Source organism: Chinchilla lanigera, unplaced genomic scaffold (genome assembly GCF_000276665.1).
Source record: "Chinchilla lanigera isolate Chin_1 unplaced genomic scaffold, ChiLan1.0 scaffold00050, whole genome shotgun sequence".
Classification (NCBI taxonomy): Eukaryota; Metazoa; Chordata; class Mammalia; order Rodentia; family Chinchillidae; genus Chinchilla; species Chinchilla lanigera.
This window is the reverse complement of record NW_004955451.1, coordinates 833,030-853,498: the sequence shown is the minus strand read 5'-3', so window position 1 is coordinate 853,498 and position 20,469 is coordinate 833,030. Positions and strand designations below refer to the sequence as shown.

General features: G+C 37.0%; 1 protein-coding gene across 1 annotated transcript in view; it reads right to left on the bottom strand.

Moving 5' to 3' along the window:
* The window catches only part of Acaca (acetyl-CoA carboxylase alpha), a gene marked incomplete at its 5' end in the record, with an annotated part of 230,860 nt that overhangs the window by 56,394 nt on the left and 153,997 nt on the right, over positions 1–20,469 (bottom strand). The window contains 4 exon segments of the mRNA XM_013519172.1: positions 8,588–8,698; positions 9,772–9,892; positions 13,970–14,067; positions 17,080–17,349. Of these exon segments, the coding sequence (XP_013374626.1) occupies positions 8,588–8,698; positions 9,772–9,892; positions 13,970–14,067; positions 17,080–17,349 (600 nt within the window).

The window sequence follows — 20,469 nt, the reverse complement described above, 5'->3', positions numbered from 1 at the left end:
ACTTGAGAACATATTGGCTTGGTCTAATGCTTGGAGATTATTAAACTTGGAGCTATGCTCCACTATCAAGTCTACAGATCTTTTATTTAGAAGATATGGTGCTCTAAATGCACAAAGAGCTCCCTGTCACCTTCACATTAAAGCCCCTAGTGCCTGGTAAATGGAATTATATAGCTGTCATCTCCTTTCCCCAAAGTTTTAAGAGTACAATGGGCTCATTTTTTCACACTCCATCCCAGCTTCAGAACTAAGAGACCTACTTTGTATTGATTTAAGGTCTGAGAAATAAATAAACCTGCTTCACCGCTGTGATTCACAACAAATTCATGATACACTATTGCATGATATATTTCAAGCTCTTGCTCTGGCTCTCTTTTTCCTCTAGTGAGTGATGAGGGAGGCAGGAGGTAGTAGGGAGCTGCAAAGCTGACAGCCTGATGGTTATTGGAGATGGCTGCTGACTGCAAATCCAAGAACAGATACTGTTGGAGGAGTACAGGATTTTTTTAAACTGGGGGGCAAGGGTGAGAAGCTAATTTACTTGAGTTTCAGGCTGGGGTTGGGGAAGAAGAAAGGTTGAAGGGAGAAAAGAGGGCTGATGGAGTACAAACTTCAAGTGAACACTGATCTGCAAAGACAGAGCTACGGACATGTATAGCAAAAGAAAAATGAAGAAGTGCAGGGAATGACTGCTTAAAGAGCCATGCTCACAGACCTATGTGGGTGTTTAGCTTGAGTTCAGGGGCAAAGCTTTATTAGAGGTCAGAATTTCAGAGATCCTGAATCTCACACAATGTGTGAGGTAGTGGTATTTCCTCATTCTTTTACTCAGGTCACATCAGAATCCTTAAGGTTGAAATGAACATCTGGAGACAGGGTAGGGGCACACTGGAGGGCCACTAAGAGGAGAAAGAACAATAGATTCTAAGAGTTTAGTATCTTTCTGTGTAACCTCGGGTCTTTGATTGCCTTAGTCTCATCACCTTTGCTGATTGTATAAAAAATGAGTTTTGGTTGGTACCCAAAAAGATGTATTATTCAACCATGTATCAGGATCCTAACTTTCAACAAAACAGGTGATTAGAAAGCAGGACATAATTGGGCTCCAAAAGTTTTGCCAGATACTCTAAAACGAGACCCCTAAGTTCCCACAGCATATTTCTAGAGAGAATTACGTTTTAACCATTCTTTTGTAATTACTACTTATTTAAGAATACTACTTTAAATCTATTTTCTTTTCTATCTTCAAATAGCATTTTAATCTTTGTTTCACTTGTTTTTCAAACAAGACCAGACTCTGAAGGCAAAAGTACATGGAAAAGACTGCTTTCACTCAATTTCTCACAGGTCATACCATAAAATCGGGAGGCTGTTTTGTTGATTTAGAACAGTTGATAAGAGCCATCTGTCTGTCTGTACAGGGAAACAGATTTTGGCCAAATGTAAGGAAAAACTTTATATGATGAAGGGATGGAATGGCTCAAGAAGTACTGAGGTCCCCGTTAGCTGAAGTTTTAAAGAATAATTAATTATTTGACAATGGTGTCACAAAGGAAATTCAAACATTGGCAAGGACTTTTAATGATCCACTCCCAGCATGAACTATTGTATGGTTACTTATGATTGTGCACAAAAACAAATAGCATTTACTTTTCTGTAATCTGGTAAGAAATTAGAAATTTTTTTTTTTTTTTTGGTTTTTTTCCGGTACCAGGAATCGAACTCACGACCTTGCACTTGCCAGGCAGGTGCTGTGCCACTGAACTAAATCCCCAGCCCTGAAAAAAAAATTTTAAATCATGCTCTATAACTTCCTAATCTCACTAATAAGTAGTAATTTTACATTTAAATTTCAAATTCCTTCCCTCCAATCTGTCTTCACTTTGCCTCAGCCTAACACACCAATAACAGATCAATATATACCCTTCATAGGATCACAGAATATTAGAAATTACAAGAAATTTAAGATTCAGATATCCTCTGGTCTTCTATTTTAAGGTAGAAAATATATTATGCTTCCCATTTTACACAGAGGAAACTGAGACCCAAACTGACTTAAGCCCCAAGTTGCTTACCTAGTAAATGGTAAGGAGAGGATTGATCAAAAAGTTTATTTTTTTAAAATCTAAACGTTCTATAACACCTAAAAGTTTGATCACACTTATAATATGATTATTCTTGAACCTATATTCAATGCCCCCAAGTAAGGCCTCAGGGTTCTCAATCTAAAAGTTTTGGACTGGAACTTGAAGGTTCTGTCAAGTCCTTTGTCCCTAAGACATTATACACACAAAGCACTCTTGTAAAGAAACTTCTGTGATGGAGTTCTGAAGGCAATTCCACCCTGCAAGATCTCTAAACCAGAGCACTGAGGACCAGGCTGCTGGCAGATCACCAAGGCTCATAATTAGAGGTAACAGACCTTGTACAGTTTTCTAAAAAAAACCTGTGGAACTTCAAACAAAACTGAAACAATCTTCCCAAATGAGGATATACTTACCCACATTTTTGTACATGTAGGGGGGAAGGCTTGAAAACTAAGGAGATCTTCCATTGCAATCCTTTTTGAGAACTCATTCATACTGAAGAAGGATCACTCAGAAAGAAAGCTAACATACCCTTTTTTAAAAACAGAGTGATCCCATCTGGAGCTACAGGAATATAGGGACTATTGTGAAAATAGGTAGTTAGAGACTTTTAAAAATGCAAATTGAAGGATTGATCCTTAGAGTGATTATGGGCCATTGTATCAACAAGTCCTTGGGGACTCTTAGGGACAGATGACTGACACATATACTATCCTATCATGATGGAACATGGTGCTTCTCATGTTAATGGCTTTCCAAAGTGTGTTGATTGTCTTTAGATAGCACCTACTGAGAAAGTCAATACATGAATGTACTGTCATGATGAGGAATGCCACCTAATATTTTCCTGAAGAAATTTTTGCCTTCAGAAAACCAAAGAATATAGACAATACTGTGTACATATTTCCTTCCCCAGCCTAGATAATGAATTGCAATGAAAGAGCCCTAATTGCACCTCAGAGAAGACTACAACGGTAGTAATGTTTTCCTGTAAAAAATCATCTAATTCTCACAGTGACCCTGGTAGTATGGTAGTACAGTATTGTCACCCTTCATTTTACAGTTAATAAAACTAACCTGGAGAAGTTAAGTAAATTGCCCAAGGTCACACAATTAGTAGGTGGTAGAGCCAGCAATTAAATCCAGGCAGCTGGCTTTTAACTTCAACCTTCCTTTTTTTTTTAAACTTAAAGAAAAGAAAAGAAAAAACTGATGACAACAATGGTATAAAATTTCAAAAAAGATTGTAGGAGAGTAACAATGGTTAGTACATTGCATATTGTTATCTCCAAAGTAGCTGCTCATATTACAAGATATAGGCGTGAAAATTTGGTCAAACAATATAGGCATAAACCTTTCTTTTCAATGAACTAATAAGAATTAGTAGTAAAACTATCGTGTGTGTGTGTGTGTGTGTGTGTGTATATATATATATATATTTTTTTTTTTTTTTCCTTTTCCCTTCCTTCTTTTTTCCTCTCCCACATTCTAGTTTCTCTTTTCTTTTGAATAGTTCCTTCCCATTTCATAATATCAATTGTACATTTTGGATCTTATTTACTCTTTCAGCTTCTTACACTAGGGAGATAATATGATGTTTACACATGCAAGACTGATTTATTTCACTTATGAGTATGGTATCAAGTTGCATCCATTTCCCTATAAATATCTCATTTATCCTTCTTTATAGCCATTGTATAAAAATACCACATCTTTTTTGTCCATTCCTTGGTTGAGGGACATCTGAGTTGTTTCCAAGATTTAGCTATGACAAATTGTGCTGCTATAAACAAGAGTGCACATATATTGTTGTGGTATGATGTTTTTAATTCTTCTGGGAAAATACTCAGGAGAGAAATAGCTGGGCCAAATGGGACCTCTAATCTTAACTTCTTTATGTTATGTGAAAGTGATATGCTGCCCACAGTACTGTGAGAGCTAAATAATCTTTCCTTCCCCTTGTTAGCCTCTACGATTCTTATGTATGTGCCACAGAGTCACAGGTGAACATGGGTACTGTGCAGGTTCCTGATGTGACACAGGTTCACATCAGGTTCCTGATGTGACATAGGCCTGTTTAGGGAAAAATTCTAGTACTGTGCCCAATGGTGCAAAATATGACAACTGCACATTTCATGTTACACAGCTACATATAAGTATGTACAAAGAAACTGAGAGGGGTCCAGAGAGGAAGGTGACTTAATTGTACTACATTTCAAAAGTATCATTAGCAGAGAAGCCCCCTGTAGGACAAACAGCCCTAGCCACATCCAGCATATAATTTTTTCACTGACAGATTCAATGGAAAGAAGGGCCAGATATCACTAAAGGGGACGAGATTATAGGACTTTCCCCCCTCTTTTTGCTAAAAGAAAAGCATAAGCTTTAAAATGCTTACCACAAGGATGTTATATATGACCTCAAGAGTGCATCAATCGCCCATACCATCACCACTGGCAGAAATCTTACCTCCATAGGCAGTTACAGACGACACCCATAAACTGCAGATTTCGATTTCTGTGTATAGAGTGGGTTCGCACTGAGTGTAGGGCAATGGGCTAAGAGCTAGCAGGCTTTAGTCTGTATCAGTATTCCCAAAGGATATAGGTCCTTCAGCCTAGATGTCACCCGATGCTATGTTAAACATATGAAATGGAAACTGAGAGGAGGTACGACTGGGGAGGGAAATATGAATGTTACTGCAAATGTCTAAGTGGCACCTAGACTTAGAAGTTTATGACTCTGCCAATCATCTCAGCTCCTTAAGGAGCTATCTTGCCAATACCTCAAGCACACAGGTTAATGTTTTTGCCATGACAGTATGACAGTAGTTTGCCACCTCCACCAGGTATACCCCATTACTGGGTGAAGTATTGTGAAGATTTCAGCTGCCTACAGCTCCTGGCATTAGGAACATATGGCCTAGTACATTCAGAGATGTAGAACAGCAGGCCCATAAAAAAGCTTCTCATTTATGTCATCTCTCTCATGACATTTGGATAAAAGGAAATGATGAGACCTGCTTCCCTGTAGGCTTACTGGACACTAAGCACTGAGACCTGTGTCCTTCGGCAATAAAACTTTGGGACATAAAATTCATGTTTTCACTCTGATCCAGTCTCTGTCAATTCCCTTTTAGTCTTCCCATCTGTATTATGGCCTCAATACATTAGCCCATCACAGCAAGGATAGCAAGGAATCAGTTGTCCTTGATTTTGAGTTTAAAATAGTCATTTGGGCTGCCTCTAGGCATGACACCACTGTCTTTAATGACAACATTCAAGAAATCCGGAAACTATTTCTCCTCAACTTGGTAATATTTTGAAGACTTTATAAGTAACTGTAGGCAACAAAGGAAGACAGATGCAAAAAGAAAATACAAAAAAAAAAAAAAAAAAAAATACAAATACTGAGATCCCCTGGGGAAAGAAAAAAATATAAATAGGGAAGTACTCTCTAATTTTGGAACAAAGGATACAGTGGCAAAGAATGGTGCCCGTGAATAAAACGTGTATGGTAAAACCATGGAAGATGAAAAAGAATACCAAGAAACTACCACATTCATATTTTATGTGCATGTTACTACTATTGGCAAAAAATATATATCTATATGTATCTTTTAGAAAGCCAGAGTCTCTGGAGGCAAAAACGTAGGAAGATGTAAACTAGTTAAAACAAGCCAACAAATAGCAGGTGTGTGAGAGATGGAATGTAGCCATAAAAGCTTGATATACACATGCAATGTATTAAGTTGGGAATGTACACCTTTTCAGTTTCGTATCTGTTAAAGAACAAACAATTTACATGCTGCTGCATTACATAAGTATGATGTGTGGCATGTTAACCCTTTCTCTTCAAATGAAACCATGTTAAATCAGTGACAGGGTTAGAGTGGGTGGAAAGCATTGGGAAAAAGCAGGGAGAAAGAAAGTTTAAAAAATCTCTGCCTCAGCAAAAGTTTTCATTAAAATTTTAGACAAATGATCCCTGTGTCCTTCTCTCTTGCTGCCTGGGGCTCCATGCTATTTCTATGCAAATAACAACCTCGTGGTTTATATCTTATTATTTCCACCGGAGCTGCAGCGACATGACCTGAGACGCATAAGAGGTGGGATGGGGTGGGGAGGAGGGAGTTGGAGAGCAAAGAGAAAGAGAGAGAAGGAGAGAGAGAGGGAGAAAGGGAGAGAGAGATGGAGTGGGCGCTCACTCAAGTGTGAAAAAATATTGTCAGGAGTAAGCGTCAAGAACAAAAAAAAATTGCAGGGATAACGTGTTTATTTCAGTCCCCCACCCCCACCCCTTCACCCCCCCTTTTGCAAACCAGCACCTTTTAAAATTCATTGGGCATCAGGCGATCATGCACAATCCATCTGCTTTCACTTTATCATTTGCATTTCATGCCTCCTGGCTTTTGATGTGCTGATACTTTGATGCAGTCAGGAGACGCGCATTATCATTATTTCAATTTTCAAAGGGGTCAACGGGATCGGCACTTGCACACACAAGATTTTTTTTCCCAACAACCTCTGTGCCCCCCCTCTTATTCTTCACCCCAATGTTTAACATAAAGGATGAAGCCTCAAAAAGGTAAAGGTCAAATGTTTATAATCTAAGACCATATATAAGCTTGCATATACACTTGTCTACATTTCCACTTTACACAGGTACACAAATACTATGAGCAAAATGGCCAAGGCTTAACAGGGAGCCTCTATAGCACTTCAGACACACAAAGACTTTCTCACACATGGATACTCAGAGATGAGCCGACAGAGAAAGGATCTATAAGCAAGATACAGAAATAACGAGACAGGGAGATGAGCACTCACACAGAAAGAGACATGTACTCAGAGTGACTTGCACACACCCACAATAAGCAAGACAGAGAGATAACTCCAGAAAGAAAGGCAAAGAGAGACCTGAAAGACATCAGCACAGACAAAGACAGAAAATACACAAGGAGTGGATCAGACGAAGCAATCTAAGCATGGTAGCTGTGGAACAGTTTCCTTTTTCATACCTGATAAACAAAGGGCTGATAGAACATTGTTAATGAATGTGCATGAAATCAGGTGTTTTCCAGCAATATGACTCTATACTTAAAAGGTGCTGACATGAAGATAGTGAAACAGGCAAAGCAGGATTAGGAAACATCTATAAATGATCACTTACTTCAGCTAAAAATGATCATGTCCTTCTAGAAATGATCAGTGTTTGGTAAGTTACAACAACAGCCTGACTTGTTTTTCCCTCTACAACTAGGCATTTCCTTTATCAAGAAGCTCTGCAGGCTAGGAAGGTGAATATACTGAATGTAATCAAACAATTCAACTAAATTTTAAGAAAGAATATTCCTAAAACTTTCTTCATGGCACATATAAAATGGAACTGGTAAGTTTTCAGGTAAAAAACCCTCCAAGCCAACCAAATAAAATACCCCCAAACCAACAATCTTTGGTTTTTGTAATATTCTTTGTGTGTAACACAGTATCTATGTGTGTGAGAGAGAGAGCGAGAGAGACAAAGAGACAGAGACAGGCTTAATGTAACCAGATACTTTTCAGAAATCATCTCTCTACCCATGTATGAAAATATCATGGAAAACATTTTAAAATTCTGTCCTCATAGATAATGGTACCTAAAACTCTTTTCAATGTTCATCAATATCTTACCCTAAGAGCAACTTAAAAAAATTTTTTAACACTCTGAGCTATTTCTCTTACTGCAGCCATCTTCAGTAGTAGCAGTTCATAATCTTTATTTCTAGGCTATTCCCCAAAAGAGAGGAAGACAGCCAAGTTTGCTATTGTTAGCACTACTCTGCCTTTCCTTGCAGAGGAAAGCAAAGCCAAAGAATGACAGAGTTCATATGAAGACACAGAACAAGTTGATTATATCAAACAATTTCTCTAATTTCTGATATCCCTAAAAAGCTAATTGGATCAATGGAATTATGAACTTTTTCTAAATGGTAATGATACTTAGTACCTACCCTTCTATTTGAAAATCACAGTTTGAAAAAAAAACTTCCTCCAAGTCTATAAATACAATATCCAATACAATTTCATATATGAATAATTCTATAAGCTTAATCACCAAACTATGTGAGGAGAGGAGAACTGAAATTTTAGTGAAGGCAACACTTGTGTCCAAATATGAGCTACTCATAGTTTTTCATTTGAGCACTACTACAAAGAGATCTCTCAACATCCCTTATAAGAAAAATGGAGGGAGTAGGGGCAGAACAGATGCATTCAAAGTCAAGTAATTCTGTTCTCTAAAAAGAGACTAGAATGTGAGTTTGTGGAGCAAGGATTTTGTTGAATGAAATGAATGAATGAAAAGGCAACCAACTCAATGGACTAGAATGATGGGGAGATAAGTGAAGATACAGACTGAGGGAAACATGGATTAAATAACGTCAATCAGGAGCTTGGACTAAGAATTCAGGATAATCTTCAAGCAATTTAACACAGTTCTCCCAAGCTCTAGAAACTTACTTTGTTGAGGGCACCAGCTCCTGTTAAAATTAAGTGAGAATTCTCAACCTGGATGGTTCTCTGTCCCAGCCGGACAAGATAAGCCCCAATTCCAATGGCCCGGCATGTCACCTTAAAAAAGAGTAAATTCTGCATGTCACATATTTATATCCTTTCCCAAATTACAAAAACTGAAGCACATATAAAATGTGTAAAATCTACATGAACAGAAATAAATACCGCTTTTTGTGAAGTCTGTTTGAGTAATAACAATACAAAAAAAAAGTTCTAGTCAAAGAAGGGACAAAATTCATCCAATAATAGCAGACACTTCCAGAATCTATTTGCCCATTTCACAGATGACTGGCATCCCTGTTATAGGTATGAGCAAGGAAAGTACTAAAAAGAGAAGAAATTCAAGCTAAAAGAAATTCAAGTTAAAAATCTGGTACAGCAGGGTGTGGTGGCACACGCCTGTAATCCCAGTACGTGAGAGGCTGAGGCAGGAGGATCACTGCAAACTGGAGGCCAGCCTGTACTACATAGTGAGACCCTTTCTCCAAAAAAAAGTCTGGCAGAATATTTAGAGAAATAAGTTAAATTAAAGGCTAACTAACTCAGAAGGCTGAGGCAGGAGGATTGCTTTGAGTTCAAGACCAGTCTGGGCTAAATAAGTGAGTTCAAGGCCACCCTACACTACATAACGAGACCCTGTCTTAGAAAAACCAAAAAGGCTAAAACAAATAGATTTGGAAAATTTGGTAATTTATATTATCATATCTTTCCATTATCATGCATAATTAAAATAAAACTATAGATACACACTTTTCAAGAAATGGTTTTAAGTGAGGCATGGTAATTCCAGCACTTGGGAGGCCAAGGCAGGTGGATTGCTGTAAGTTTGAGACCAGCTTGGGCTACATAGTGTGTTCAAGGCTTACCTGAACTACAGAGGGAGACCCTGTCTCAAAAAAGGAAAAAAAAAAAAAAAAGGAAAAAAAGAAAGAAAGAAATGCTTTCTGGATTGAATAACAGTGATGGGGGCAGAAACAATCCTAGTCACATAGCCAGCTCCTCAGAAATTTCATATTCTGGGGGCTAGTGATATAGGTCAGTAGTAGAACACCTATACAGCATATGTGAAGCTCTGAGTTTGGTCCCCAGTTTGGGGAAGTGGGCGGGGATCACACTCTGAAAATATTTACCAGGCTGATGGTGATGATCTCATCATAAGCCAATGAAGATTCTCCAGCAATCATTCCTGAACCTCGAAGGTTCTCTGCTCCAAGTCCCTCTTCTTTTCCAATAATATCTGTTATCTTGTACCTATTAGATATAGCCATGCCAAAGCATGAAAAATTTATAACATAGTAACACAATAACGTAACTCAGTAACAACAATCCATTAAGTGGCAAAGCATCACTAGAAGGCAACTGAAAGTATATTGAAAACTTGCAGTTAACACAAAGCCTTAGTCTTTTGTTTTATAGTCTTCATTCATATGTCTTTCTTCCTAGTTTGGTTCCCATTGTATCTGGAAGCAACATAGTAAAACAGAAAAAGCAGTACCTGGATGTTAGCAAATTGGTTTAAATCCTTGTTCTGATATATGCAGTGATGTAACTCTGGGCTAACAATTTCTGTAGAATGGAGATAATATTACCTACCCTTAAGGGATGACATGGGAATTAAAGCAACAAGGAGATAACTTGACCTAACTGACCATAAGATTTTAGATTCCCTTTTTTAATTTTTTGAATGAATTTCTTAAAAGCAGGGTCAACTTATATCTCTATAATAAGCAATAGCAATTAAACTTTTGATAACTTATATAAGAATTTTTAAAATCCAAATACAGGAGTAGTAGAAATGCTCAATTCAGTTTCTCAAGTCAAAAATTCTTTTCTTCCAAGATACAGATGAAGAGAAAGGTCAAAATGTATACTTTCATTCTTGCTCTTTCATAATTATCAAGTGTATACATGAGGGTTCTTGGCTATAGTTCTCTGGAGGGCCAGGTAGAATGTGTGTAGAAGTAAAAGGCTGGCCAAGTTGTCCAGAAAGCATCCTGCGGATCTACTGGGAGTCACTCATCTGTCTTCCTGGCAGGGGATTAGGAGTGATAGCTGAAAATGGGAAATGGGAGATGGGGAATGCAACTAATAAAAGAAAGGAAAAATACAAAGTTGGAAGTAGAGATGGGCATATATTATTTATTGTTCCATGTATACTCAGAAGGCTTGGCACTGGGCACAATTTTACAAATTGAAATAATAAATAAGTATCCCATAGTGGCTCTTAAACTACTTCCTCCTATCATATTTCTCTACTCCTTTCTTTCTGTCCAGCCTTCCATTAATTCCACTTCTTTACCTTTGCTGTTGGTCTGAGTCTTTGCATTACTGCTTCTCAGATTCTCCTAGCTTTCATTTTTAGCTTCTCCCAATATTCAATAATTCTATTCTTCCTTTTGTTTTATATCTAGACCTTAAGAGTCTAGAGTTATGTTACAGATCAAGATAATCTTCCTTAAGGAGTTAATGAACCACAATCATTTGGGGAGGGGTAAAGTGATCTTTTCATAAGGTTCACATGTCATATAGTCACGAATACTCAGGGGCCCAGTCAGCCTTTCCTGTAAAGCATATTCTCTCCTTGCAAAGGTTGGAGATTGCTTCAAAGGTGTTTGTGATTTGTTAAGTGACACCTTCTTCCTTTGTATTACATGAAAAAGCATTAAAATTTCCCATTTTATGCTTTCTGATCTGAGTCTTCCATACATGGGTTTATCTTTCTTTAAAGTAGAAATAAATTTTAATATGATAATAAACCTTTGTATAGTATATTACAATAAACAATACATTTATGTACATGATTTTTGATCTTACAACAATCCAATAGGATAGGGAATATCATTTTCATTATTACAGATAGTAATAATAACAACTGGGATATTTAATTGCTTATTATGTGCTCAGAACTGTGCTAAGGGCCTTGGTTCATCTTTCAGACAGGAAACCTCAGAGAAGAAAAAAATGACTTTTTAAAAACAAAATCAGACACAAAATTAATAGTAAGAAGCCAGTAATAAATAGTTAAAAATATATATATATAAAACAGGAGAAAAATTCTATTCAGATAAGCAGTTTAGAAATAAACACAAAGAAAGTAACAAAATCCTACCATAACCATACCAAGCCTCAAAGTGTTCGAGGACACCACAGTGAACCCCTAAGGATGCTGCAAGATACTTCTAATTTTTGAGAGAGAAACCCTATGACACTGGATATCTGTCAGACTCCATGTGAATGACTAGCTTTAGGCAGTGCATGGTTTAACATGAGATAGTCTATATTCCTTTTGACAATGTCCTATCTTTACAAAGCCAGTTTTTTGCAGTTTGTGGGGAAAAAGCAAGCTCTACACAAAAATCAGTGAAAAACAAGAAATAAGGGTGGCTATATCCATGGTGGTTCTAAGATTGGAGCTGTTATGTAGATTCAAACATCCCACTAACAACTAAGTAATTATTTAAGAATGAAATAATATTTTTCAATTCACATGCATTATTTTAATCAAAAATTATTAAGCTGTTAGGACATAAACATGAAGCTATTTTAGTTTCCCTATTTACATGACAGAAATACAGTATTAAGTAAGCCCTTGAGGGTTCTGTGAAAAAATTATTGAGTGACTAAGGGTGCCATGAACCAACAAAGCTTGGGAACCTCTGGCATAACCTACATGGAAAACTACAAACCTTAAAAACAAACACTTGAATAAACAGAAAAACATACCATGTTTCTTTTGGGGAAGAGTTAATATTAAGAAGATATCAGTTTTTCCTAAGTTAATCTATAATGCTAATGCGATCATAATAAAAACATTATGAAAAGTTTTGGGGAACTAAATTTTAAAAAATGATCCTATGTATAAAAAGGGCAAAAATGGCTAAAAAGACCTGGGGAAAACTTAAGAACATGATGAAATCTACCCTATTAGAATATAGTTAAAACAGCATGCCATCAGCACAGGAATAGATACAGCAAAAAATAAGAACATGAATTATGCAATAAATAGTGTTGGAAGAATTAACATTCTAGAAACTACTTGCAGAGAGATTATAAAAATGTTCAGCTTCACTGGTAATCAAAAATACAAGTTAAAATAACAATTGCTGTTTTATCCTACTTTATTAATTGACAATAATCAATGTTGGCAAGGGTAGAGAAAAATTAAAAGAGAGGAAACAAGCACTATCACATACTACTAAATAGGAGAGCAGATCTTGGGAGGACAATTTGAAACTATTTTTTAAAACCTTAAAAATAGATTTTCTGTTTTTCAGTACTGGGGGCTGAACCCAGAAAGCACTGAGCTATATCTCCAGTCTTTTTTAAAATTTTGTTTTGAGACTGGATTTCTCTAGGTTGCCAAGGCTAGCCTCAAACTTGTGATCTTTCTGCCTCAGCCTCCCCAACTGCCAGGAGAATAGGCATACATTATTATGCCCAACAGAAATATTCCTTAACCAGTAATTCCACTTCTAGAAATTAACCCAAAGGAAACAATCAAAGATACTCTTTAAAGTTTATATAAATGAATCTTCAGCCCAGGGACGTAACAGTGAAAAACTGGAATAACCTAAATGTTCAAATATGATATATTCATTATGATGAAGTACTATGCAACCATTAAGCTTTCATTTATTTAAATATTTTAGATTGGGCATAGTGGCACATGCCTATAATTCTAGCACTCAGGAGGCTAAGGTAGGAGGACTGCCATGAGTTTGGGGCCTGCTTGGGCTACACAGTGAGTTTAAGGACAGCCTGAATTACATAGTGAGATTCTGTCTAAAAAAAAGATTTTAAGGGGGCCGGAGAATTAGCTCAGTGGTGCAGTGCCTGCCTGGTAAGTGAAAGGTCCTAAGTTCGATTTCCAGTACCCCCACAAAAAAAAAAAAAATTAAAAAATAAATTTTAAGAACATAAAAATTTCTCTAATAAATAGATTTTAGTGAACAGAACAAATACAAAGAAAATCTTATAATCCCAATTATGTTGAAAAAAAAAGGGTATGAATATAGAAAAGACAGAATATATAAATTCATAATTGTGGCCTCAGGATCAGACTGTGCTGATTTTTTTTCTTCATAATTGTTTACATGTTTTAATTATTCAAAAATGAATAGGTGTTATAAATACAATTTTAAAACCTCAATCAATAATAAGGTCTTTCAGCTAATAAGTGGTAGAGCTAAGATAAAATCGTAAGACATCTAGATTATGTAATAAGTAATCCTCACTGCTCTTCAAGGTCATGATCAGCAGAACAGTAGGGAAAAGATAAAATATTCTCCTTTCTTTAGTCATGGCCAAATTATTTTGATAAATACCTACCTGGATTCTCCTTCATCCTCCACATGTTCACAATGGACAGAGTTGAGAGCACTCACTCTTTTATAATCTTGAGGGGTCAGATATAAATACTTGTATCCCTGTGAAGTGCAGACAGTTTTTTTTAACTCATTATTTACTGCTGTCACATAACCAGAAGACACAGCAAAGCACGCATAATGAAGCTTGCTCCAAGGTAGCTTTAAATTGCCATATCACTTCTTAAAGTTACCATCTAATAGGATATTAGCATAGATTTCCTTTGAAAGACAGAAGTACTTAGTTTTTTAGTTACTGCCTGCCTATCCTTGAAACTAGATACTTTGTAGCTATAACTCCAAGTATATTCTATTGATTTCAACTCAATAAGGGTAAAGGGTCATTTTCAGATCTTTAGTGACACTTCTATTAAAGATAGTAACATGAAATTAAAGACAAGTGAATTACTATTCTTCACTTGCAAATCTATATATAAAAAATCATCTAATCTATAGTATATTCTCATTACCCATAGTATACATGGGTAAATAATAACTGCAAAGATTATAAATCTAGAATATTAATATTAAAAATCAGAAGTCTATACAGTACTAATAATGAACTCTAAACATCTCTTTTGCTTTTTCAATAAATAACTCCTAATTACATGTTTAATATTATACCACCACTTCATAATTAATTTATTTGTATACATACATATCCATATTATATTCTTACACAAAATATATTGACATGGTACGTATCTAACATGCTGTATACAATTTAGTAGTTTTTAGTATATTCAGATGTTGTGCAACCATCACCACTAATTCTAGAATGCTTCCATCACCCTCCCCCACCAAATCTCATAACAGTTAGCAGTCACTATCAATTTCCACATACTTTTTGAATGAATTTTAATGAACTGCAATTTACATGCAATAAATTTTATCATCTTTAAGTGTTACAATTTGATGAGTTCTGAACATGTATATACTTGGGTAACCACAACCACAATCAAAATATAGGATACTTCTATCACACCCTGAAACAATCTTACATGTAAAGATGTGAAAGGCACCAAAGGAAACTGAGAAAAGGAGAGCCAGGAAGGTAGAAAGACAATTCTGAGGTCCTAGAAGCCAACAAGAGAAAGTATTTCAAGGATGAAGGAGCGATCAACTGTGTCAAATGCTGCTGAATCATCAAATAACTAAGATGAGGATTGAGAATTCATGTGGAATTCATATAAAACACTGGTGACCATGGCAAAAGGAGATATAGTGGGATGGGGAAACATCATTGAGGTGGGTTTAAGAGGGAACAAGAGATGAGTATATGGATATCACAAGAACAGATACCCCCCTCTCCAGTCCACCTTCAGTACTAAGGATTGGTCCCAGGATGTCACCCAGGCTAGGCAAGCATTCTACCATTGAGCCACTCCCCTAGTCCTTTTTCATTTGATCTGAAAATAGGATTTTCTAAGTTACCCATGTTGGCCTCAAACTTACAGTCCTCCCTTCTTAACCTCCCTAGTAGTTCACATTACAGAGGTGCAACCCCGTGCCTGGCTCAGAATAGACAATTACTTTAAGAAGGGAAAGAGAAAGTAGAATAAGGATAGTTAGTGACTGAAGCATAAGTGCTTGTATGCTAAAATGGTAAATCCAGAAGGAATGGAAAAGGCAGTGATGGAATAAAGAGGCAGGAAAAGCGTTCGTCTAAATATGTAAGTTGGCAAGAATGGAGATGATCAAGTGTACAAGAAGAGGGATGGCCTTAGAGTGGAGGCGGGTTTGTTCACTCAATACATAGGAGAGAAAGCAGAGAGTAAGGGTACATGTGTAAAAGCTTGCAGAGCTCTCTTCTGATTCCTTCTGTTTCTCAGTAAATCAGGAACTGAGGTGTGACACTGACTCAGAGGGAGGATAGGGGGAGAGAATATGAGAGTGTGAGGAGAAAGAAGATGTGAAACTGTCACCCAAGAGTTTGGTAAGCTTGAATTGAATTTAAAGTAAGATCAGTCAACAGAACTGATGTTTTTGTCTCTTTAGTATTCAGTTGTGCAGGTGCACACATGAGAGCAGATGGAGAGTGAATTTAAACAAGTTTTTTTTTTTTTTTTTATAAAGGCTGAAAGTAAGCAGAATGAAGAGAGAAGCAAAAAAAAAAAAAATTGAGGGTAAGAGCACAATGGTTAATCTTGGAATTTACGCTAAATAAGAATAAGAAGATGTAAGGAGGGAGTGAAAAACAGATGGAGGGGTGGCGAAGAGAGGGATGCTTGAAACTCAGACTATAGGAAGTGAGAAGCTGAGCAAAGCTAGAGGACAGGACCATCAGAAGAAGTCAAGGATCCAAGAGAAGGCAGATTACGGAAGGATTATGTGGATTTGGCATTCATAAGAATTACCACATGACTAATAGCACTGGAGAAAGCAACAATGTCCCAGGAACTAAAAGATACAAATAATGAGGGGCTGTGACCAAAGTGTGAGGGAACACCATAAGGAACAATGATAAGACAACAGCACAGTCTAATGACATGAGATTCAAAGCTGTGAGCTTTCAGGAAGAAAGGAGAAGAAAGGGTCTGGCAGTAGTACTGAGGTTTCAAGAAAACTGTATTCCTTCTCTAGGCGCAGGAGTACAAAGAAAAGTGAGAAATCAGTCACTACTTAAGAAGGGTCAAGGAAAACTATTTTTGGAAGAGAGATGGGTTTCAAATAGGGCAAGCAGGTTGGAAAAGAAGAAGATACAAGGGATTTTTTTGATGACTGGCCATAATCCTAAAAGCCAGAGTGGAACAGTTTAGAGATACATATTTTAAGTTTAGCATGTCTTGTGCTAAATGCATTCCTATTATTTCATCTACTGTTCAACCAAAGAAACTATCATCTATTTTAAAGCTGGAGGAAAAACTAGATGAACATATTAAGGAGCAATTTTTCTCAAAGATAATGTCTTAACGAAATTTCATAAGTAACTTTATTTATTTAATTTTCACTGTAAGAACTGACTTTTAAATTTAAACTTCCTCCAGCCCACCTTTTATACATAAGCATGTAGACACACACACACACACACAACCATACAAGTGTACTGAAGTATTATCTCTTTTTAGACTGTACCTTGTAAGGATCCTCAGGATCTACCCAGGCCACATGAAACATATGGCGGATTTCTTCTGCCAGCCCAATTCTTGCTCCACTGTTAGCTGCTACATAGATGCGTGGAATACCTTCTGCCCTGGCAAGTTCCGAAGCTCTGAGAAACAGCAAATCTTCCTGGGGTCCAAAGGACCCAATTCGGTATGTGATATCATTACCAATAACAATGATATCCCGGCCTTCTGGATATTCAGGACTTTTGAGGGTCATTTTCCAAGCTACCATGCCAATCTGCAAAGATATAAACAAACAAGACAATATAAGCCTCTAACAGGCAGAATTTTCTTTCAGTTTCCTTGAAAGTATGATGCTATAACTAGACACATCTTTCATGGGAAGATATACATTGCTGAAGAGCCAAGTTTCCTGCTGGAAACCAAAAAAAAAAAAAAAAAAAAAATCAGTATATTGCTCCATATTTGCTGAGAAAAGCTGGTTTACTATGTATTCCAAAGTTGCCTTAGTTCCTTCTTTGGACCTACTCAAAACCAAAGTCTAAAATGTAATTAAGATATGTGTAGAAGAATACCATACTAGTGGTAATTAAGTCTACAATCTCACAACAGTAAAACATTATTTCCAGCTTTAGTGAGACTGGTTCCAAGAAACCTTTAACACCTAAGGGACCAGAAAGAGAATCATCTTTCGTGGACTGTGATCTGAGACCCTTTTACTATCCTCCAGCATTTGATATAAATAATAGAAATACTCTTCAGTGGTTTGCTCCAATTTTTCCATTTCTGCAAGAATTTACTATTGCTTGACATTGTATCCTTTTTCCTTTTTTTTTTTTTTTGTCTTTTTGAGACAAGGTTTTGCTATACAGTTCACGGTAGGCTTGAACTCACTATGTAGCCCAAACTGGCCTTAAACTCACAGCTATCCTCCTGCCTCGGCCTCCGGAGTACTGGGATTATAAGCATGTGCCACCATGGCTGGCCAACACAGCATTCTTGACAGCATCTCTTGCTGCTTTCTTCCAACACCAGAAAACCAAAGGATGAACAGAACCAATGTCTTGATGCATTGTGATATATGTAACTCTCTGCTCTCTATACAGTAGCATCTAACCAGCAACAAAAATAAATGATATTGACTTAAAAAGCAGAAGTGGTGTGTCTCTTCCCAAACCACAGCCTTCCTTTTTTAATCCTCTCCTATATGAGAACTAATCAATCCTTCCACTTGTTTATTCATTAATTTCATTTCTTTTCTATTCATTTTCACCCCAGTTAGAGATGCAGTCTTTCATGTTTGCCTGTCTGTTTCCCATATACTTGGATAAGTAATGCTTCCCACTCTATTTCTCCCTTCTTTCTGTCTCTCACCTTCCCCCCTGCCCCCACCACTCACCCGCCAAAACAAAGCCTGCCAGATGAGCATTCCTGGTCCTGCCTAATGGAGCCCAGCCACACATCTGCAGCCTTGGTCTCTCATCCCCAGGCTGCTGCATATCACCTCATTGGGGAGCTGGCCATCAAAAGGGCCATTAACAGATGTAAATAGCAGCATCCCTGGAAAGCCACATGCATCACCCAGACTCAACCGGGCCAGTGATCATAAGCTCTGAGTACACATTCCTCAATCCAATTGCACATCCACTATAATCAGGCTGGTTGAGGCATTCCACACAGCTATTTGTGATTCTCAGCATTAAGAAATATATATGAAATACCCACAGATAAATATAAGCTATTTAATATATTATACCACTGGCCAAATACAAATCAAAATGGATATAATACACAGGGAAAAAATCCAATCGCCTTCTGAGATAAGGTATTACTCTATCTGCTCACTAAAGACAGATAAGGGAAGGAGAAACACATCATTCAAAAAATAGCATGGAGAAATCCTAACTATCAGGATAATTTTGGTTGTGTATTTTAAAGACCGTAGTTAATATAATGCCTGTATGTGGTGAAAAATTTTATCTGCTTTCTCATGTGTTCCTCTAACCCAACTGTCCTTTTGTTTTTCAGGAAAGAAAAACTATTTCCAGCCTACTTTCCTCTAAATGTATTGGTAGTTAGGAAGACTGGGTTTTACACCAAATTTTATGATACATTAACCTCAGCCACATACACCAGTAACAGTTTAGATATAAACCCTGAAGAATGTACGTTAGCACTTGTGTGCTAATGCAAACACTGTGACTATGTGGCACTGGGCTGGCAAATAATACTCTCATCTTTTGTTACCTTGGGACTCTAATTGTGTCACTTGGGCAGTCAGTTCAGCAATTGGCCAGGTCATTATGCTTGCATTACTGACTTCTAATTAGGTGTCAACACAGCAGCACCAAGAACATACTACTCTTTATCCATGTCTTTCCAAACTGTGTTCCTCATCGACCACACACCCCTCCTACCTTAAAAAGTACCATTACAGAATGGAGACTGGTATGCCAGTCTTAGTATTAGTATTACCAAGATTCCCTACAGGAAGAGATTCAAAGTTTGAGTTAGTACAATGGATAAACATCTAAGAAAGCTTTTGTTGTTCAATTTACATTAAAATTTGGATGTCACTGATGATCACACAGTAAGGCATATAATGGTGAACAAAAACTTTGGAGTCAGCCAAACTCAGATTTAAATCTAGGATATATTGCTTATTAACACTGTGACCTTAGAAACATTATTTAACCTTAAAGAGTTTCAATGTCCCTAGACACAAAATTAAGAATATAAGCCCCGTGGATTTGGTGAACAAACTATTAGAAGCAGAAATCTATTATGTTAACTTCAACATAAAAAAATCTGTCATTTTCTCTCCTTTTAACCTGTCCAAATCCTATTTCAAAAGGTTCATTCAAATTTCATTTCCTCAGTAAAGCTTCCCCCAGTCCAAAGTGACTCCTCTTCTATTCAGTCTCTTACTAAGACTCTCATGTACGGAATCTATTTGATAACCAGTCATAACCTGCCTAGGACTTCTTTTAGCTTATATCTTGAACCACTGTATCCCCTCTAGTGCCTTGCAGGATCCCTACTGCATAATACAGGAGTCATAAATATTTGCTGGCTCTATAGTTATTTCACTTAAAAAAAATGTTTGGAATTAGTCAACACCATGGACTAAGAATACTGTCCAGCACTAGTATCTAGAAATTATAGGCTACAAATTCTAAATATCATTAAACTTTCATTTTCTAAAATAGCTACTATTAAGTCAACATCTATTGTATGCTACACTGCACTATAAGTTGACAAATTGAGTAAGGGCTTAACTGGGGAAGTCGAGCTGTCTTGTTCCAAATTTCAGCTTTTTTTTTTTTTTTTTTTTGGTTTTTCTCCGGTACCGGGAACCGAACTCATGACCTTGCGCTTGCCAGGCAGGCGCTTTGCC